Raw genomic sequence first — 23,245 nt, 5'->3', positions numbered from 1 at the left:
TTGGTGCACCTTAACTTAAAGTACTGTACTGTACTGTACTGTACGTACAGTACTTTGATTCGAACTGGTTCACACTACAGTATACAGTACTGTACTGTACAGTACAGTATTTCCTTAAATTTTGGATCTACAGTACTGTACAGTACTGTACAGTACAGTACAGTACTGTATGTTTTTCTTACCTCTACAGTACAGTATAGCACTGTACAGTACTGTACTCAGTTTAGTACTGTGAACTGTGAAGGTCCTGTACGGTGCTGGCGGCAAAATCGTTTTCTTTCGCAACGCAGACATGCGGAATAGTTTTGCATAAACTTTAAGACTTTGCCACAACAGTGCAGACTGTCAAGCAAGCATAGGAGTACAGTACGAATACAGTAGTGTATTACAGCGCGAACAACGCAACGAAATTTAAAACAGCAGTAATGACGGACCTCACCGATATTACCAATTTATTGTCAAAAACCAAAGTCCAGCAACTAAATGAAGTTGACTTTAGTAACAAGGGCTTGAAACTAAATAACGGCGAAGACGGTAATGTTTCTACAAATTTGCATTTACTGTAAAAGATACATTTAGTTGACATATACTACAGTGCTCAGATACTTTAACAAACAGTTGCAATGAAATGCAACATTACTGGGTATTAACCTTAATGATAGCTTACAACTATATACAACTTTGTGTAAACTGATATTTTATGCTACGATATCTGGAACACCTTCAATTTTAATTACAATTTAGAAGTGTGACCCCAATTTCTTACTAGTTAGCCCCTAAAAATAAGATCAAGGACGAACAAATACTTTTAATTCTTATGACATAAAATGTGAGATTGACTTAATGCTTTAATATTGCTCAATAAAACAAGTGGTATAGGGAACAAAACTGCACTAAGTGTAATTGTTTTAACATGACGATATACCTCTTTTTAAAGACGAAATTGTCCGTGGAACAGCCTCAAAGTTGAAAGTATTTCTACCATGCCACTAACGAGAACCTTCTTAACTTTTCCCTATCGTATGATTACTGATAAATGAAACTGACCAATGACCAAGGCATAGCGCTAGTCTATCTGTTTTATTTACCTATATTATATATTACAGTATAAAGAGATTGTGTGTGCAAATTACAGTACGTATGTCTGATATGAGAGTACATAATGTAAGAATTGGATAAGTAAAGACCACGCGAATATGTATATACGTATATTAGTAAGAGTACAAGTAAGGTACGCGTGTATTTACGAGTGATGATGAGATAATTCGCTGCCCATACTTCACGATAAACGAAATCCCAAATTATTATATTGTGTATTTGAATAATTTTACTAAAATGTTAGGCGTTTTTGCTGATGAGACGCTTTGCGAATTGTCGGATTGCTAAATTAACATAGCTTTTAATTACTTATTCTAACCTTTACTTCTAAAGCCTCTGAAGTTGTTAACGCAATCAAACAATGCAAAGATTTGCAAGCCCTACGCCTTAGCGGAAATACCATCGGTGTCGAAGCTGCTGTGGTGATAGCTGATGCGTTGAAAGATCGCAAGGAACTGGAAGTACTGTTAACACGTATAAACGTTAACACTTTTATCATACGCGTAGCAGCGGCTAGGCTCTTTATATTTAATAGTACACTAGTACATAGCGACGAAACGCAATATGAAGTATCATCTATGATATTGATTTATATGGTGCTTTAAAATATTCTTAATAGAGAGCCTATTGGAGTGATATATTCACCGGTAGATTACGATCTGAAATACCCCTAGCACTGGTGACGTATCATATTGCTTTTACATATTGGTCGTATTTAAAGATAGTTAAACTTTAAAATTCATGTACTAAAGATTTCTTGCAATATTTATCCTATTTTAAACCGTTTAGGAAAGCTTGAGCAAGGCTGTGTTTACTGCTCAGGCCTCATTGGTTGAAATAGACCTAAGTGACAATGCTTTTGGTCCTGATGGGATAAATGCTGTCAAGTCATTGCTTTCTGGCAGACCCGGTTATACCATTAAAACGTTGAAGTTAAATAACAATGGTTTAGGCCCAAATGGTGGCAAGGTAACTAATGTAATTCAGGAATGTTCATTTCTTACATATAAAAATAGCATAAATTGTTGTATCACAATACTTTGTCGTAAACACATTTTAGATTCTAGCGGCTGCCCTGCGTGAATGTTACAAAAACAGCGGTGATAAGTTCTCTTTAAAGACATTCATTTGTGGTCGTAACAGACTGGAAATTGCTGGATCTGAAGCCTTGGCGTCTGCTTTTAAAGTATTACACTCCTAACATAATATAGTACAATGAATCCATATCTATTGAGCCAGAAAGGTACTGTAAAGAAATACAATGACCAAATACTTTTAATATAATTAGATCATCGGAACTCTTGAGGACGTTTCTATGCCTCAAAATGGTATTAAATCGGAGGGCATCGTGCCGCTAGTCTGTGCACTGGCTTGCAATAAATCCCTAAAAGTAAGGAAATACGGTACTTTAATTATTAGTGCACGATATCTGAAACTGTAACAACTTATGAAGAACTAATATTTAGAATAATCAAATTACTCTAGAGATTGAATCTTAATGATAATATATTTAGTCAAGATGGAAGTAAGGCATTGGCTGAAGTAAGTTTATTTTGTAACTGGTTTTGCGAGAAGCACTGTCGCAAGGTGCGTAACTTGAATATCTAATGCATTGTGAAATTGTAATGTTTCTACAAAGGCAATGGCTAATTGGCCATACTTGCAGTATCTAAACGTCGGAGATTGCCTACTAGGAAGCGATGGAGCAATAGCTATTGCTAACGTAATAGAAAAACATAACCCGAATTTACAGGTAACATACCATAATAGCTGCACAAAGGCATTTGACTGTTACTCGAATCATCTTCCGACTTAAAAATTGGCTACGTGCTTGTTGCTACGTATGAGATATGAACACTGATAGTAGTGATTAATGCTCCGAAGAATTAATATGGTTTTACTCACTTTGCTATCGCTAGGAAGTTTTAGTAGATTCCAATGATATAGAAACTGATGCTGCTATCAAGTTAGCGACAGCTTTGAAGAACTGCTCCTCTCTACAGAAGTTAGATATAAATGGTAAATTACTTAGTAACAAGCAATATCACCTTTTGAATTATTTGATCAATTGGTTATAGTAAAAAGTTATTTTTCTTGTAGCTAACTGCTTCGGATCCAAAGGTATAGAAGAACTGAAACATTGTATAGAGGGATCTGTTGTTGCAGATAGTTTATGTTCCCTCAGCGATGATGAAGGATTACTAGATGAAGCAGAAGATGATTCTGATGCAAGTGACGCGGAAGAGGAACCTGGTGATGATACAACCGGAAAGTTAATTGAAGATAGTGAGCTACATGTAACAGGAAAGAGTGTGACACCAGATGCATCACCACGTTCTTTAAATACACACCAGGTTAATTCATAACAGTCTGCAGTACTACTGCAAATTGAAATGATAAAATGATTACATTACGTACTTTATGAACATAGACATACTAGGTTTTTAAAATTAAACACGCTATTGTACTGTGGCACTAGTCTTTATAGTAACTGCTGCTCAATTGGTTGTCATAAAGCAATGTCTTGGCTATATCACCAGTTATCGATATTAGCATGTATAGATGATGTATAGGAACTGTGCAATATTAAATTCTTGGTAAAATTTATCTTGCCGTATTGCTATGATGTAAAGAATGTATTTTATTAGATTCCTTACTGTAATTATCAAAATAAACTATTGGTTTACGAAATAAAAAATTTAGTCTATCCTTACCATTATATTAATCCTAATACGCGTTAACAGTGTCTTCTGGGTATCGATTTACTTAACTTAGTTTATGAATTGAAAACTGAGTGATTTCGTAGTAGTTTATAAATTAGTTTCGTTTGTGAGCTATCTAAGCTCCTATTGATATATAAATTTAAAATCATTTTCTATAAAGAAACAAAGTAGCTAAGAGTCATAATATTCGGATTATAACACCCTTATTAATAGAAATTCTGGCTAAAGAATCTCAATGTAATCAATTTAACTATTTTATTCGTACTTCAACTAAACGTACAGTACCAAGTTTTTAGTTTGGAAATTACACGTCAGTCTAATAATAGAATTTTCGAAATTTTTTGATTAATATTTTATTTACTCTTCTCTTACGCTATAGGACTTCTCTGATTACGAAGAAATAGTACGAAAATTTCTAAATGTAGGGCTTTACATAGTTGAATGATATTGTGCTAACGAAGCTATGAAAATGGGTTTAAACTTTACGTAGAAAAATAACATCACTAATTATGTTTAAGATATCTAGGCCTCTTAGTGCCGCAGATGACCGCTCACAAAAGGAGATATATCGCAATATCGGTAATAAATTAACATCTTACATGCTATGTAAATCATAATCCTGATTTATACTTTTGACGGAAGTAACATTGAGATTCTTAAACGGTTTAGATATGCTGTTGTCATCGATCTGTATTTCATCCACCTTTGAATCTGAAAAGTTTACCACTACTTTGTTGATACACATGGGACTACTAAAGGTTATTAGTACTTAGTGTAACCAAATAGTAATATAAATATAATAAAATTGTTGAGATATTTTACCTATCGTTGCGAATAGTTCATTTTCTTAGATTAGGAAACTTTTCAGTTAATAATTTATTAACACGTTGTTAAAAGATACTAAAAACAGTATTTTATGTCTAGTCCGAAGATAAGAAATTTAGATGCGTGGTAGATGATTTAAATGGGCCAATGATTGCTCTTCGATACGTTGCGAAACAAAGCTACTTTCCTAAGCAAATTATACCTATTTTGAAAGCTTTTATAAATAAGTGAGTATGAAATATGTAGCAAGGTAGTCAAACTGATATAAAATGATCAGTAAAGATGAATATTTTAGTTACTTCATAATTGTACAAAGAAATTTATGAATGTTGCATGTCGTGCTTGGGCAAGATATTTATATCAAATTTAAGCACTTAGGTATTATATATTGTTGAGTACTGCATCTAAAATTTTCCTAGGCCAAATGAAAAGCTGGATAAATGTGGCGAATCTAAGCATCTTCTTATGCAAACTTTATTCCAGGTATAAAAGATAAAGTGAACGAAATAACTTTAAATATTTATACCTGCAGCCTAAATCACCAAAATGTGTTTAGTACGAGTTTTCCTAACATCTCATTAAAATTTTGAACGATTATATGAATTGATCCTACCGTTTCACACTACTACATGTACGATTCACTACACATATTAACAACGTTATATACTGTACTTCTATATTATTTCACTTTTACATTGTATGTGTTAAGTACCTGCGTTCTTGTGAAATTCGTTGTCATTTAATACGAGCAATAAAATGCCTTTAAATATTGAAATGTCAAATACTTTATATGTTACACGATATATATGCTAGATAGTTCTTTAAAGGTTCTTATAAGCGGACGTTAAGGTTATTCTTGCAATCGAATTTGTTGCTTTACTACATACGCGTATATTTACAGTAAATATCAATCCGTTATCATCAGAGTATAGTATTAGTAATTTATCGATGTACAAGTTTTACTTCTGTTCTGATGTTCATTCACACCGTATGAAATCTTTAACCGCGCAATAAGATAAGGATGCCGCGCTAGGCCTCCAGTCAATACACAGATAATTTACTTATTTATTATTAATATCTGTATAAATAGAAACTCTACATACTCGTATCACAGTACCTGCTATCGTTAATGTCACCTGTATTAATCAAATGTCTATTCTACGGTAGTTTACTCATGGTTTACCTGAGAGTGAGTGCTACTTACGACTCATACTCGTATGACGCATCATTTAGTACTATACTAGTAAAATAAAACAATCGCAATTATCCTCTAGATTTTTAACTATTAACTAGAGTAGCATAATATACGCATTTTGCAGGCTACTATTTTCACATTACCGTAATCTACTATGAGGTCTATAGTGCAGATACATATACAGAATAATCTTAGCACTCGGTGTATAAGTCTTAAAATAAATTACTACAGTATGAGAAATGTTTGACTAGCAGGCGATATTCGCATCAAAGCTGTACGATTACAACAAGGAATAAATATATCAAGAATTTATTAGTGAACTGTAATATCCTGTACTGTATAAAAAAAAATCAATGAACAATATTTACCATTAGTTCTAAAATACAGTATAGATTAATTAAAAGGTATAGTTGTAAATACAGTAAATGATGAATAATGATTGGTTCACAGAATTTATAAAATTGCTTGATTGACGGCGAGTCAATGTGATTTAAACTGAGGGAATGAGTGAGCAATGACTCATTCATATTTACCTATCGGTTTGCTCAGCACGCTTCGCCCTACAGATACAGAATACTGTACAGTACTGTACAGTACATAAAGTAGAAGTTGATTTTATTGTAACACCATCATGGCCAAACGGAGAGTTTATATGTTTTCTACGTGCCTTTTGACTACTCCGCTGTGTGATGTCATAACTAATTTGCATATCGGCATCCATACAGTACACCAGACCTCTAGTCGGCCAAGACTGGTCTGGACTACGTACTAGCTCTAAATAAATGTACTGTACAACACTAGTACAAGAATTCAGCAGGTCCTCCCTCCGACTTAACCGTACTGTAGTACTGAATTAATTAATTGAGTAATCAGTGTCAACGCATACAGTACAATGAATGAATGAATAAATAAATCTATGCAGGCTTACGATATACTGTACTGCCTGTATGCGTTGTGACACCAGACTAATTGTCTGACTCCTTTGATACATACTGGCGAGACTTTTCAGAAAAAAATAGCCTACAAGTCTCCCTTTTAATTAAATTCACTTGAAATATTTTCTAACTTAGAACAAAAGCAAATATTCTTGGCTGAAAATAATATCTGAATTCGAATGTAATTTTTTACCAGTTATATACTGCAATTGTTGTTAACATAAAGTAGATAAATACACATAGTATACGTGTATTTATCTAGTTTACTGTACTGTATATCAATCGTGATTTGAAGGCAGCCCTATGTACCTCATTTCTGTACGCCCTAGGCCAGTAGTTCGAACTAAAAAAATTACTACGTAAGTCGGGAACAGGAAGATCAAGTTTAATAATGCAGCATTAAGAATTATTGTATGTATGAGTAACATATGTAAAGCAAAGATTCTTAGTAAGTGTGGTGCAAAAATATGGAATTAGGACGTAGTGATGACTTTAAATTTGCCGGTTAGATTCTTACACTGTACCGTACAGTAGCAATGGACGACTGGGTGCGAGGAATTGAACAGTCTTCACTAAAATTACTGAAGTATAAAATATAGTATCATCATTTGATGATGTCCGAATTCGAAACTAAACTATCGGTAAATATGCATTATGAGTCCAAGACAGGATTTGCTACTAAAGTGATGTACGTGTATACAGGATGAAATGAAACAGCTGTATAGACAGCATCATGATCTAGTAGTCTATGATAGTACGCGTACAATATCATTATTTTTTAGTAGTTTCTGACAATACTTTATCCTTTTTAAGATAAACATTGAAGTGATTTATTACTGTAATGGTTGATCGGATCATCACTGATAATCGTCATTAATACCAAAAGAGTCATGTTCATACATAATCACCATCAAATTATCCTTCAATCAGGAAGGAACTATGACGTTGAAGTTGTTAATAAAGATCGTCAGTCATCGTTTAGGCACCTAATGTTTGATAACTATAATACGTACGATGACCATGTGGTCCGATGTGATGCCGAAGAATACCTATGACATGATTTATAATTAATTTACGCTGTATCATCAATAAAAAGGATAAAACGACATTAATTGCTATGATGAGTTTGTTTATTACTATTGTTTTATAGCTATAAATAAATAACTTTTCATAGGTTAAATAAAGAAAAGATGACTAATAGAAAAGAATAGCTTAGATGTATCATATCAAGCTGAAGTGATGAATCCCTGAACCGTCTCGTTTTGCAAATGGATCGGTTATAACTTGGCGACTTAAACGCTGTAATAGAATTGGTTACTGGTTATATAATTACAGTCTACCACCAGAATTGTTATAAATACTACTACTCAAGTTCCTGTTTGAGTTTTGTGCATCAGTGCGTAAGTACAGTATGTAATTTCGTTGTTTTGGTTTCATTTGTTAGTATATAATTAAATTAACTCTGATTTCTATTGATCGACTATGACTAGCTACATTCATAGTATTAAAGTTTTAAAGTTTTATAACTGATGGTTGCCAGTATGATAAGTTTTACTGTTGATTGATCTAAAGACTATCATAGTATGAAACATGATCATGTACCACATTCTTGTTTCTGTACTGAATCATTTGGTACGAACTGTATACTCAGTGTATAGTACATCTTTTACGTAGCTCTTGTCGTGCAGATCATAAATAATTCAACATCATATTTACAGTACAGTATTATACAGTACTATAAATCGAAAAACAGTAAATTAAGTTTTGTATTTAAAGTTGTACTACGTTTACATTTTAAAACGAGCATCATTCGATGGACTATGGCGATTCAACATTTTATTCTAGTCTGTGGTCTTATGTCATGTAACTAATATTATACTATACAGTATGTAACGGTTAGATCAAGCACTCTGATTTTTGAAACAATATCACCCAATTTGAATATAATATATACCGGCAAGTTCGCAATGCTGTCCGGTGTAGAACTCCGCTTTTAAGAATATGTTCTTATCTTATAAGACGGCAAGGTACTAATATAGAGCCATGGTAGAACATTACATGGCTTTATTAAGAATGGGATTAATTTACAATCGTGCTGTCAACACCAAATCAGTATAAGACTGGGGAGTTCTAATCAATAATTACCGTAAATTAGCTGTAGTAGGAAATAAATTAATTAATATACCTGTATATTTACTACTCTATTTGAAATTTATCACTATATTGGACTTTCACTTACAGTTAATAACGATTGCCATTAATCTGTAATTAAAATTTAATAATTTACTCATGATAATTCAGATCCTGCCATTGCATTCGTGAGTCGCGTTAGTCACGACTGTAAAAGTACAGTACTGTACAGTATCAGACAGTGGGCAGTTCCTACAGTACTGTACTGTACTATTGATATTTTTATTTCAAACCCGAGATCTTTCATTCTTTTCCTCTCTTCGATCATAGTGTAACATACAGTACTGTATGTACAGTGTACAGTACACTACAGTACTGTACCGTCCTGTGACCGTCATGATCATACGACTGTAGTTTGTGTAACTCTTTATGCTGTATTGTACTGTACGGTAGCCGAGATTGTTGAGTGTGACAATCGGTAGACTGACCGTGATACTGTACTGCCATGTACTGTACTGTACAGTAACATACTGTACTGTACTGAACTAGCTACAGTACAGTACAGTACAGTGCTGTACTGTACGCTATGTAATGTACTGTACTGTACGTACATTGTACAGGTTGTGAGTCAACTTGTGACCATACTGACCATACCAAAGAAAATGATACCATACCACTATACCAGTTATCATATTGACAGTACTTAGTTCTGAGACAGTAAATTACTACAATAGTAATTTTCTTTTATTTTTAGAAAGGCTAAAAAGGCAAATGTTAAAAACAAGTTTTATTGTTATGTTGCGACTTTTTCGTTAATATTTAAAAGTTTGCCATGCTATTTATCCTTATAACCTCGAAGTTACGGTACATAGTTTGAATTGGCAACGTATTTTTCAATCATCTGGTAAGAAAGTTCTCGTTTTAATATAACTCAAATCAATGATCGTACAGTATTAAAATGATTCTGGATTGATTTTGCGTTTTTACTTTGCTCTTCGAGGCGTATATTGTACAAGAGCTATATTCTGAATCTTTAGAGCGAAAGTTATTTAATATGCTGTCATGCAGTATTGCAATTCATGATTTATTCTAGGTAACTTCGTTGGCTAAATTTACGCTACAGTAACTTATAATTATATGCAATATTAAAGCATTAATCTAAGCGTAATTTGTTGTATTTCTGTTCTTTGTACTGAGCAGTGCAGTAATGACTTCAGTACGTCAAGCGTATAAAGGTACACGATATAACTGATCATTTATCATCTAGTACAATATGTTAATTAGCTAATACTATAAACCGTCGCCGTAAGTTATTATTTATCTACATAATAAACTCATTAACTAGCTATCAACCACCGTCCTTAACTTGAGGGTACGGCATAATTTCAGTGATATACTTGCTGTCGATTGCTGTATAAATATGATTTATCAGCTATCAACCGGTGCCGTAGCCAATCATTTGAAAAGTAATAGTGGGGATTACTAATTTTATTGTTTTCTTAATATTTTCAGTTAATTCTCAACGTCCATACGCTACAGTACGAAACGCACCTTAAACCTAGAAACAGGACGGCCATTAACCATTAAAGGTAAAGTAAATTAGGCATAAATTGACGACACAGAAAAATCATATACTGTACTGTACGTATTACGTTTTTTGCAGTTACTGTACTGTACATTGTACAGTATACAGTACAGTATAATGTTTCTAAAACACAGTAATCAAATTTATCTTTATTTGCTGATCGCTTACCTACAGTAATTCTTAGATTTCTTATCTTTCGAAGCGGCTGTACTGTACACTACACAGCAGTACTGTACAGTACTACAGTACATACTGTACACCGCTTATACTGTAGTACAGTAGTGTACACTGTACAGTACTGCACTGTAGTACTGTACGTACAGTACACTGTGTCAGTACTCAGTAAGTTGTAATAACACTTACTGCAGTAGGGTAAAATGGGTGGTACCGAATGCAGTACTGTACAGTAGCTTGACAGTAGTAAACACAACTGTAAATGCAAAATAAACAGGAATGCTTCTGCATTGATTCATTAATAACGTATAAACGTCGATATTTACAATTCTCAGTCTATACAGTGCTGTAAAACATACTTAACTTCAGATTCTTTTTTACTATTCTAAAGAAGAAGAGAGACTTTCGTAAGTAAAGTACCCTCCCCCGATCGTGATCTTCGCATAATACCTTTTTACGGAGTACAGTATATGCACAATTGCACATGTTATTACTGTAATGACCAAAGTAACTCTTTTTGCCAGTAAGCATTAACTGAGAATTCCTTTAAGTGATCGAGATCGAAGCATTGAAAACTGCTTAAAATACAGGATTCACAAAATACAGTACATATATTTTGGCATTAAGTAAGTACAGTAAATCGTTCTGATGGTCTACCAGACTCAAAAGACAAACGAACGCACAGTAAGATCTTCAAGATCTGGTCTGCAGAATGGAATTTTGACCTCTAACTGTACAGTACACTGTACTGTACTGTACAGTATACAGTATTGTACTGTGTACTGTGTAGTGTAAACTGCTAATAAAAGGTTTTCTTTTAGTAGTCCATGGTACAGTACTGCACAATTTTTTCCAGTGTGAAGTTAACTTTTTGTGATGATAAATACAGTACACTACGTGAGTACGTACTGAGTACTGTACGCGCGTGAAAATAAATTTATACTTACTGTACTTTTTGAGGGATAATCTTTTTAAAAGTCTCCAACACCAGTACTACAGTACAGTACACTGTACTGTACACAGTGTACAGCACCTACTAAGAGCTGCAAAAGGGCGCAATTTTGTTGGCATATTTTACAGTTCGCGTTGTACTGTACTGTACTGTATAGTACCATAAAACTTTTACAACTAAAAATAAGTAAGTGTCAGTATTACGTACAGTACGCTCGTCCAGGGAGTCAGGCAAGGACTACGCTACTCGAAAAAAGAGCTTAAAAAACTAAGACTTTTTCCAGCGGTGCTTGCTACGATTCACATTCGATACTGTATATATATCTCTGTGGGACTACTGTTGTGTTTTAAAAGAGATTTCATTTTACTATAATAATTATTTAAATTTCGTTACTAATGAAGGATCTACATAGATCCTAATGAAGTTTTCTGGCGATAGACGATCGTTGAAAATATGACAGTATAAAGTAAGTTTTCATACGCATACTTGTTTTGTCTACAGTAAATAATTATATAATTATAAGCGGATTCACTATAAGCCAAAAATCTTTCTTTAAGCCACTTCAACCCAGAAGCGAAACATTTCTGTAGGCCTTTTGACATTGAACACACTTTCTATCATACCATACAATATGGAATTCCTTTCCTATATCGTATAGTATACTTTATAAACGTGCAGAAAAAATCGACAGAAATTTAACGAAACTGTTTCAGCGATTGACAACGCACTTCTGTTCGTTTTCAGTTCGCACTTTTTTACATTAACCGTTACAGTTTTTGCGGATCAATTAATTAAACCTCAGCATAACTAACTTTAAGTTGAAGTTTGCAATGAGCAATTCATTATTAGTTTTTTCTCATCTGCGTAAATTGGCCATTAAAATTTTAATTTTAATTTTAATTTATCCATACCATGTAGTTCGTACTGTATTGTTGTATACTATACTGTACAGTATAGTACTGTATACAATATACGCGTATATATACTGTACTTGCAAACCGGTTTACGTAAGTATAGCGGCATGTTGTGTGGTGCATATACTATAGTATCCGTAAACCAGGTTGTCAGTTCAGTTTCACTTATTTCTTAAATTTATGAGCATTATTTCTTGGCCTGCCATGCAGTAATTTCGATGATCGCAAAATCAAACTATGAATATCACGTTTCTTTGTATAATGTATAATCGAATCTATTTATTGTGCTAAAAGAATTTTTTTACTATTTACAGAAATCTAGCAGAGTTCGTCATACTCTGGAATCTAGGAATATTTGGAAAGGAAACACTGCTTAACTTAATCTAAAGACTTAAAGCCCTGACAATCTAAAAGTTATCAAATATCTACTAGTACTGCTGTATTAAGATATTGTACACATCAAAATCTCAACGGCGACTACACTGATAGTTTGATGACATCATCACAAATGGCTTCGCTATTTTCTTTCACTTCTCCAGCAGTTAAACGCTTGTTAGGCTGGAGACAAGGTGATGAAGAGGAAAAATGGGCAGAAAAAGCTATTGATTCCCTTGTTAAAAAGTTAAAAAGGAAGAAAGGGGCTCTCGAAGAATTAGAGAAAGCCTTATCTTGTCCAGGTCAACCAACGAATTGCGTTACTATTCCAAGAAGTTTAGACGGACGACTGCAAGTTTCACATCGTAAAGGCCTACCGCATGTTATTTACTGTCGTGTATGGCGCTGGCCCGATCTTCAAAGTCATCACGAATTAAAGCCGTTGCCAATGTGCGAGTATGCATTCCATTACAAACTGAAAGATGTTTGCGTTAATCCTTATCATTATCAGAGGGTGGAAACACCTGGTAAGTTGTTGAAACAATAAGTAAAATACTGTCTTATGACTTAATTGATTTTACACTATCGAAATTATCTTTAATTTTCATGATAAGTGTTACCTCCTGTTATGGTTCCTCGCGATCCTGAAATGTGTAGACCACCGAATATCCCCAATCTGGCGACTTCCAAGGAAACTTCTATGCCGTATAATGTAACCTATGATCCTGATCTTTTTGCTACTTACGAAAATCAACGTTACAATGGTCAAGGGAATCAAGGTATGGGTGAAAAGTATATATATATATTGTACTGCATTGTATATACATATCAACAAATCGTTATTGTTCATTCGTTTTTAAGTCCTTATCATTTTAAAGTTGACTGATGCGTTTAATTAGCTGCAGTACAAGAAGTACCTCCGCCTAGTTATGGTATTAATGATCGAAACGGATTAGGTAGTCCCCCACAGGAGAATTGTAGCACTCCTAATACTGCTAATGGTACTCCCCCTGGTCATACTATGACAGCTCCTCAAACCAGCCCCCCAGGGCAAATGTATCAACAAGGTACATAAAGACATACTAGATCAAACCATTAGTGTTTGCATAAGACATTTGTTCTGCTAAATATTAATTTGCCTATTGTGAATAAACAGATATAATGATTGTGATTGAAAGGTTCCTTCAGTTTCAATACTAAGTATTGCTCTGCTCAATTTTGTTGCTTTCATAACAGAATTACAACCAGTTACCTATCAAGAACCTAACTGTTGGTGTACCGTGGCTTATTACGAGCTTAATAACCGTGTTGGTGAACCGTTTCATGCTTCCCAAGCCAGTTTAATTATAGACGGTTTTACAGATCCATCGACCAATGCCGACCGATTTTGTTTAGGTTTACTTTCCAATGTCAATAGAAACTCTACTATCGAAAACACTCGTCGTCACATCGGTAAAGGCGTTCACCTTTACTACGTTGGTGGGGAAGTATACGCAGAATGCTTAAGTGAGAGCAGCATTTTCGTTCAAAGTCGTAATTGCAATTATCATCACAATTTTCATCCTACGACCGTATGTAAGATACCTTCCAGTTGCAGTCTAAAAATTTTTGATAACCAAGATTTTGCAGCTCTTCTCTCGGAATCTGTTAGTAAGGGTTTTGAAGCTGTCTATCAATTAACGAAAATGTGCACTATTCGAATTAGCTTTGTAAAAGGCTGGGGTGCGGAATATCACAGGCAGGATGTAACAAGCACACCTTGCTGGATTGAAATTCATTTACATGGTCCACTTCAGTGGTTAGATAGAGTTCTAATACAGATGGGATCTCCTCGCGATCCGGCAGGATCAGTTTCGTAATTGTATATAATTTCTCATTTATGAAAGCCAGTTATCTCATGTTGTAAAGGGGAATACCTTCCGATTGAGATCAATGATTCGGATTTGATTTTTCTCTATTAATATAGTAATGATATTATAACAATCCGTATTTGTGGTAGCTATTCATTCGCTAATATAATGTGCGATTTTGCTTTAAATTATGGTTATTACGTTACTAAATTGTTACCGAATGTGTATGGTGTCAACTTCAGATTAATCAACATGGTCAGCTGTTTAAAACTATTTTAAGTAATCCTAAATATTCTTAGATCTCACATTGTAATTGTGCATCGCGTTGCATATTTATCGTTCGCAGTATCAGACTGTAATTATGATCTCAATTCTGAACTCAGCGGAGATTTTCTTGCTGCAATTGTACCAAAGACGTGTACACTACATAGACTGGCTATAGTATTATCACGCCTGTGAGTCATCGCTTGATGATACTGTTTGTCAATCTATTGGCTTAGTAAACTAACATCAATGTTTAGTTATTATGTGCCTATTCAGTCTAAACTATACTACAGTACGACATTGTAACAAATACATAATTATTACAGCGGTGTACAGGAGTAGGAAAAATTTTTTGATACTTTATTATTTTGCAATAAATTTAAAGAAATATGAAACTCAAAGTCGATTTTTTTGAGTAAAGATCTTATAATTGTTTAATTAAGAAATTCAGATGACACGGACCTCGAATTTAAATCGATCACTGTTGAGCCTTAAGTTTATATATAAGTAATAAAATCGAGAAACAGTAACTTTTTAACTTAAATTACTTGTGTTTTGTTTTATCAATTTTCCATAAACCGAATAAGTAATTTAAACGAATAATTATCAGATCGCGTCCCATTTGAGCCCAGCTAAGAAACGGTGTCATTTTCGAACCTTATTCAATCAGGTGAAAAATATCCTCAATTAAGATAACAAAAAGCAATTGACGGTCGAATATTAGAGCATTATGTCATAACTAAATATACCTTCAATTTCAGTCCAGTTAACTCCAACTTCTGCAATGGGCATTCGCAACGTCTCGGCAATATAAAGTAGTTCAACGTCAAAAGCCCTATAATGGGTCGAAAGTTAACCAATATTGAATGAGTAAATCAGGAGTCACGACAGCATATGTGATAGTATTGCACTCACCATCCATTTACGTGCATACTATGAAAAAGGATATCAGCTGCAACTCGATTAAAAAGTTTAAAGCCACACTAAAGCGAAAAAAGTAATAAGAGTAATATAAAAATATGCATTAGATTTAAGTAAAATATGAAATATAAAAATATATTTATCGTACTTGAGTGTCTTTTACGCCTTTAACGCAAAGAAATCGAACCAGAAGATGAAACCCGTGCATTAGGAAAGTTCTAAATATTGTTCGCTATTGCAGTTGAAAGAAAATTTAATTGGGTATCTTAAGTCATGATACAAAACCAAAAAGAACTGTACGCTACAATCCAATTTTGAAGATCACTTATACAAGGTTTCCGGAGAAAAAATTTTATACACTAAGCGCACAGCGAAACGAGTACGATAAACTGTGAAATTATTCGAAAGCGAATGGGTAAAGTTCTAAAGTATCATTATCCCAGTTCCCAGAACTATAATTGTACCTCTGCCATAGACTCCTCTTCGAGATGTGCCCTAGATCCGGCTACAACAATTGGACAATCCTGTTAATCATTAAAGGGCAGTTTTAGTTTAAGTAGTTAGTAATCACTTAATATGAAACCATGAGCAACTATAATAATTTAATACTCTTCAAAAGTGTATGGAATATTTTAAAAATATCTATAATGTACTGTATGCAGTACTTTCGAATAATCTTTGTTCAGTTTCATGGCAGCATGTTCTAATTTTTCTATGTCTTCAAATTTGGTTGCACCATCGGCATCTACCATTAAAATATATCTACCTCGTGAACTCAAAGCACCCTAAAGAATTTGACAATGGCAATCAGTATCAATAAGTGGCCAAAAATTGATATCTGAGAGGATCAATTATATTATGGCGATGGTTATATTTCACAGCACAAAAGTGAAATAATTAATTAATGCCTGAATATGAACGTCTTACTTCCCCTCCGTATTAAGGATTGACCGAAGAAATTTTATGCTACCCGGTTATATCTTATTGATAAGATATAATATCTAAATAGTCTTTTCAACATTTCTGTTAATATTGACGTTGTACGATCGAATATCGAATAGGTAAGGTAAGGTAACTCCTTATCTACCAACGCTACTGTTGGATCATATATATCATTATGATTTGTTCTTTGATTTACATCTAATTCGTATATAAAATTATCATCTTGTAGAATGTTTAAAGTCCCAAGATATGATTTTAAGCCTCTTTAAAAGTTATCATCAGCTTAAATCAGGAATATTGTTGATATAACTGTAGAATACGATTTATACGGATGTAGATTGAACGTTAAGCCAGGTAAGTCTGATCGACATAAATTTTTGATATTGTAGAATCAAAAATCATTTGTTCATATAATCTCAATTTAACAGCACTAATAGTAGATTTCTTTTAAAGAATTTAATCGATTACTATTAGTCGAAAATATGATTTGGATTACTTACAATTCTAATGGCTCCCCCTTTTCCACGATTATAATCTAATGTAAGAACTCGAATACTATCAGTACCGCTTCCTTTTACGTATTCAAGTGCGACCTGTAGTGGTAAAAGATATAACTTAATAACAAAACAAGCATGGCAAATTTAAAATCAAATCTATAGCAATCAAATATAATATTCAATGCCAAGGTACGGCAGTGAGCTGCTGCATCAGGATCTAGGTTTGCTAGCATTATAAAATAGAACTTATCACAATAAAGCAGATATGTTAAGCAATGTACCTGAGTCGTGCGATCTTTACTTCCATCATCAACGACAATGATTTCGTATGAAAACGATCGATTTTTTTGCTAAAATAAACAGTATCGTACAACCATACTTAGTTGCAAGTGTTATATCATCCATAGTTACTCGGACAAGAGCTGTTATCAACAAATTTCTGCAGCAATATGAGTACCTTTCTCTTCCTAAAATATTCTATAGTTTCATCCAGCATAACAGGAACTGCAGTACAGGAAGTTCATTAGATTCTCTTTTTAGTAATCAGATAAACTTCAATAGCTCAGACAAACTATGATACTATTACTCATAACTAGCAAGATGTCGTGATTGTTGATAAATGGAAATTTTTAAACACTTGATAATGTAGTTAAAGCCTTTATAAAATTTAACAGTAAATACAAATTATTATTGAAGCGAATCAGTTTACTACTTAATTAATAGCGATTACTGTGTAGCGAGTATCAGGGATTAAACCATTGCTAATAACTAACGTCGCTTTTCTTCATTATAAGATGGAACAACAATTGTAACATCTACAGATGCGGGATCACTTATTGTAGGAAATCTATGCCTCGTGTCTGTGTTTGGATCGTAGAAATAGTTTTCATTTTCAGTTCTGGTGAGGTTAGGAGCCCGATTAGTTGACATCAAGAGGAAAATATAGACCTAAAGTTTAAATAAATTACCGTTAAAAATGTATCAAATAGTATTCAACTCGTAGCGGTGTTAGAAGTTGATTTTGTTACAAAATACAGTAGCACTTCAACATCAAAACATAATTTTATTGGAAAAGTAGCCACCCAGCGCTATTTTTCAATGCAAATCAATCGGTTACTAATTATATTGTTCCATAAAAATGCATGCTAGACTTAAGGATTTGCAAAAACTGATCCGTAAGATACATACGAGTATATGTATTCTCCTCCAAGTAATTTGGTAATGATTATTTTGCTATTACTTAATCACTATGCTTTTCAGCTAACAAATACTCATATTTCATAAGCTTTTGCTGCCAGATAGGAAACTGTCACTATTACTATCACGGATATTTAAAAGTAGTTGACGTTGATAACGGAATTAAAGCATACATACCGTTTGTCCTGTATTTCAAGGAGCACAAATAAGATAGTGTATGTTGACAATACCGTAGTCACAACGTTGCACTTAGATACTAAACGTACTACGAGGTATCAACCAATTTACCTTCAAATACGCGTATTTGTAAATCAGAGTCATAATATGAACACTTTGAAGAACATGCTCGCGTACAATTTGTCCTGTATTTCAAGGAGCCAAATAAGATAGTGTATGTTGACTATAATGACAACGCTGCAATTAGAAGTCGATCGCACTACGAGGTATCAACCAATTTACCTTCAAAATATTTGTAAATCAGAGTTATCATGTGAACACTTTAAAGAGTATATCCGTAAAGCATTTACAACTCATTTCTGGCCTCCATAAATTACAGGCTGTTTCTTTTGTTTGTACGCTTAAATCATTCGTATACAAGTATATTATAAGACTTAAAATTGTATTCGACTGTAAATGAATAATCTTTGACTAAACCAAATATACGCGTACAGTCATAGCCATAGTACACTAAGAATTCATCAAAATTAATGGAACTTACGCGTATTACTACTTTTGCTGTCGCAGTACCGCTTACTAATTGAACATTTACATTGAAATTTTTAATTAAATACATATAAACTTACCATAACAAATGAGGAAATTATTAAGGAAATTACTATTCCTAGTAATAGATTCCATGGTAAATCTACCAATGAAATTATTGTCATTTCTTATGAAATTTATCGCAGCAGTGGCAAGTACAGTAGATGGAAAACGATCCCGTAACTTGCACAGCACAGGATTCTGTGCAGTACAGTATACTACAGTACAATGCAGTAAATTGCAATGTATGTACACTTGTACAATCTACGCAGCTGTACAGTACAGTATGCCTTTTATAGACAGCACAGTACAGTACCGTACAATTCGATTCAAAGTTCTAGCTTCTAACACTGTTACTGGAACAAGTTCACCGTGTGAGCGTACTGTACCTTAAACGAATCTTTAAACCTTATTACAAGAAAAGTGAAAAGTTTAAAATGATTGATGAAAGTGAATACGGTCTATTGCAGTGCCACAACAAAGGCTGCGGTAAAAAATATCGCGAATCAGATAATTCAGATGGTGAGCTTTATTTTCACACATTGTTTAAGTCTACATAATACCCTATTTGCAAAGTTGTAGTTACAAGTTCATGCAGGCATGAACCCCTAATAAAAGAAGTTTATTCCACCTCCACAGACATCATTAGTTCACGGTTACAAAAGAACGGGCTCAACCAAACAGCACAGTATTATCGATACTAGATTTCGCAGCTATTACTGTACAATTGCTGTGAGCAATAAATTACTGTAGCCCGCGAGTTATTATTTTATATGATAGTATAGGCGTGCACTTATTCCCAAGTACTGTATGTTAAGTTAAGAACTTAATCGACACGAAAACACCAGAAACATACAGTACCTGAACATAAAGTACCGTAAAGCTACAGTCGCAGCAAGTACTTCAATTACTTCTGTAGCAAACTAGCAGGCTGTTTTCATTATACAAAATCAATTAATGTAACTATTTTTAAATGTTTTAGACGCTTGTATATTCCACCCTGGCAAGCCTGTCTTTCACGATGCGTATAAGGTTTTGAGAATGCGAAGTAATTTTTATTGCTTATAATTAATCAACTCTCAGAAATTTCATAATTATCGATTTCCCTTCTCCAGAGCTGGTCTTGCTGTAAACAACGCTCTACCGATTTTACGGTCTTTCTGAACTATCCGGTAGGCAGACTACAGTATACTGGTAGCCGTAGTTAATATAGAACATTTAAAATATTTCTATAAAACTTTCACCATCATTTCCTTGCTAATGCCTGTACAACTGTTGACGGATCAAGTACTCTTTCGTAGCAATGATAATACAGTACTGGTATACTGTACTGCACATCGTACAATCTCATAGCCTATTTTATTTATACTTGCTTCCAAGGGTTGTACAAGATCTCACCATTGTAATATAAAACCACAAGCGGAAAAATTAGAAGTAACCACTAAATTACAACCAGGGGAGGTACTAACAATAATTAATCGATCTTGAATTGCATCAGTTGTTATTCAATAATATAGTACCTACAGTGTCTTCCTTAAGTCCCTTCGGTCGAAACTAAACGTTAAATGCTTCAGATATTGATTGATATTACATGCTTGTTTGGAAGGTAATAGAAGTTAACAATCAACCCAAAAAGATCCAAGAAAGACCCAGGTTCACACTGCACGCCAATATGATCTTATTTGTCGAATATCAACGTAACTCTCATACAGTGCACATGCACATGTGAAAGTGCATATTCGTGATATGATTGGTTTTAAATATAGACAAGATGAACCAACTATGCAACTCAAGGCTATTGTCGCGCCCTCTCTCAAATCGGCTTTGGACAAGAAACAAACTGTCTCTGAAAAAGGTAACCTTTCATGGACTCATATCAAAGTGTGATGCAAAAATTTAGAGATATTGAAACATTTTTATCATAGTATATATAATACGGATAAAATAAAATAATTAATGTTGCAGAAGCTGACCCTAGTGCTGATAAAATTTCGGAAGGGACTCCGTGTCAAAATCGTGGCTGTAAATGTGTAAGGAAGCTGCTTAAACCATTATATATTTCCGTATGGAGATAATTAGATGAAGAGATGTACGTGTATAAACCTTATTTGACTAGTCATTTAGCACTCAAAAGGATATACAGAAAGAATGTGTTCATCATCCAGGCTACCCGATTTTTCATGAAGGGTATATGCTTTTGTACCGGAATAAGTAAACGTTTTTCATAGAATAGCTATGCTAACAAGATATCGCTTTGTTTCAACTAGGATGAAATATTGGTCTTGTTGCAATAAGAAAACGAGCGATTTTACAGAATTCTTAAATCAAAAGGGTTGCGCAACGGGACAACACTGTTGGAAACACGATAAAGTATTGTATTTAAAATTTATACGGAATCCGTTGACATCAGTAAATTTCAATAATAACGTTTTTTTCACAATGACACCCACGAAAATTAAATTCCGCATAACAGCAGACGCAATCTGAGTGTAGGTAAGTCAATCATTTAAGTATTGTGATAATAATTTATAAGCGAAGAAATACGTATGCTTCCAGTTGATAACCTGTGTATTACGATTTAACTTACATTTATTTTTAATCTAATATACTCGCATATGCGTATACCAACTTGATAAAGGTACGACTGGTATCAAACTGGTTCGAATGTATATATTACAATATACGCTAAGCTTGTTAATCCTGAAAGATCACTGATAGAAGCCAATCACACTATTGTATGATGTTTTTCATTTGTATGCATACTGAATACTTACATTAATATAACGAAATTATAACACAGTTTATACGAGTACTCATTGGTTGCACTATTGTGCAAACTATTTGAACTTTTTATATCCGATTTAGGTTAAAGCTTTCCTGATTTACGGAGACGACGAAAAACAATACAACAAATCTATAACCCTCGAAGGGGTTAGTACTTAGTACATTAGGCAAAGTTATGCTTATCTTCTTATTCATTATACAAAATTAAGCTGTTCTTCAACATATGCTGTAAATATTTCAATATCTGTCCTTTATCTTGTAGGTTATCTTACCGGAAAAGAGTTTAGTACAATACCTTGGTACGAAAATCGAAATAAAACTTAAAAAATTTGACACGAATAGTTGGAATAAACTAGAATTGTAACCTCTTAGATAATTGTCAAATTATTTTATTCTTATCCATTGAAATGTGATCGAATTAACGATGACGATTTAATAAAGTTTGTTGAAGTAGTTCGCCAAAGCAATCAAATTCATTATATCGGACGATTTCAGTAGGCATAGCTGATCGAATGTTGATATTTCAAATTATGAGATGATCTAATCTTTATTTTTTACGCTGCTATTAAAAACGCACTAAATAGCAGTTGATATGGATATTTATTAAAGTGAAATGAACTATTTTAACAAATATTAAGTTACGGGTAGTACAGTACTAGGTTTCGTTTAATAATGTTTAGAAATTTTTCTTAGCCGGTTTCTTATATATCGTCCATAGAATGCTGGCACAATTAGGTGAAGGAGCGATTAAAATAAAGTATTTGTTAAAATACTAGCAGAGTGAAACATCTCTTAGTATAACATTAAATAGGGCGACGAGCGAATTGTCTCCTTTACTGTTAAAACCCTAACAAATAGTAACAATACTATACATTTCTATGAAATATATACCTAGTCATACTAGCTTTAACCATCAAAATGCAGGACAAATATTTAACATTAATTTTCTCCTTACCAGATTTATGGATTTAGACAGTAAATTAAGCATGACGAAACCTTTAACAGTAAATAGTCACAAATAAATTTCGCACTGGTTGAGATTTAATATTGAATTCGGTATGGTACAGGCATAACAGTCTTTAGTGAATGTAAAGATCGACTGGTTATAATTACAAAATTGTT

General features: G+C 33.6%; 4 protein-coding genes across 4 annotated transcripts; 3 read left to right on the top strand and 1 right to left on the bottom strand.

Moving 5' to 3' along the window:
• Nucleotides 1-425: 425 nt before the first annotated feature.
• On the top strand, nt 426-5,202 carry TRIADDRAFT_56415 (uncharacterized protein; the record flags this gene model as incomplete). The annotated part of the gene is made up of 14 exons (XM_002112815.1): nt 426-534; nt 1,432-1,559; nt 1,718-1,777; nt 1,888-2,067; nt 2,159-2,284; nt 2,387-2,488; nt 2,584-2,685; nt 2,738-2,851; nt 3,018-3,117; nt 3,220-3,452; nt 4,201-4,224; nt 4,746-4,873; nt 5,066-5,129; nt 5,179-5,202. The coding sequence occupies 14 exons, from the start codon at nt 426-428 to the stop codon at nt 5,200-5,202; spliced, it is 1,494 nt and encodes a 497-aa protein (XP_002112851.1).
• Nucleotides 5,203-13,039: 7,837 nt separating this feature from the next.
• On the top strand, nt 13,040-14,765 carry TRIADDRAFT_50301 (uncharacterized protein; the record flags this gene model as incomplete). Its single annotated transcript, XM_002112814.1, has 4 exons — nt 13,040-13,433; nt 13,521-13,685; nt 13,863-13,973; nt 14,143-14,765. 4 exons carry the CDS (start codon nt 13,040-13,042, stop codon nt 14,763-14,765), a joined length of 1,293 nt encoding a protein of 430 aa, XP_002112850.1.
• A 799-nt stretch (nt 14,766-15,564) lies between these two features.
• TRIADDRAFT_25674 (uncharacterized protein) lies at nt 15,565-18,328 on the bottom strand (the record flags this gene model as incomplete). Its single annotated transcript, XM_002112382.1, has 10 exons — nt 15,565-15,677; nt 15,770-15,855; nt 15,936-16,003; nt 16,090-16,173; nt 16,406-16,465; nt 16,607-16,726; nt 17,384-17,476; nt 17,662-17,730; nt 17,838-17,884; nt 18,154-18,328. Coding segments are annotated over 10 exons (915 nt in total), but the record flags the coding sequence as incomplete, so codon positions are not given.
• A 1,448-nt stretch (nt 18,329-19,776) lies between these two features.
• On the top strand, nt 19,777-22,487 carry TRIADDRAFT_25566 (uncharacterized protein; the record flags this gene model as incomplete). The annotated part of the gene is made up of 12 exons (XM_002112813.1): nt 19,777-19,861; nt 20,322-20,371; nt 20,455-20,511; nt 20,720-20,800; nt 20,946-20,992; nt 21,106-21,194; nt 21,305-21,369; nt 21,456-21,526; nt 21,607-21,714; nt 21,978-22,074; nt 22,205-22,270; nt 22,386-22,487. The coding sequence occupies 12 exons, from the start codon at nt 19,777-19,779 to the stop codon at nt 22,485-22,487; spliced, it is 918 nt and encodes a 305-aa protein (XP_002112849.1).
• Nucleotides 22,488-23,245: the final 758 nt, after the last annotated feature.

This window comes from Trichoplax adhaerens, genomic scaffold, assembly GCF_000150275.1.
Source record: "Trichoplax adhaerens TRIADscaffold_5 genomic scaffold, whole genome shotgun sequence".
In the NCBI taxonomy this organism is placed as follows: domain Eukaryota; kingdom Metazoa; phylum Placozoa; class Uniplacotomia; order Trichoplacea; family Trichoplacidae; genus Trichoplax; species Trichoplax adhaerens.
This window is presented reverse-complemented; position numbering and strand designations above follow the sequence as displayed.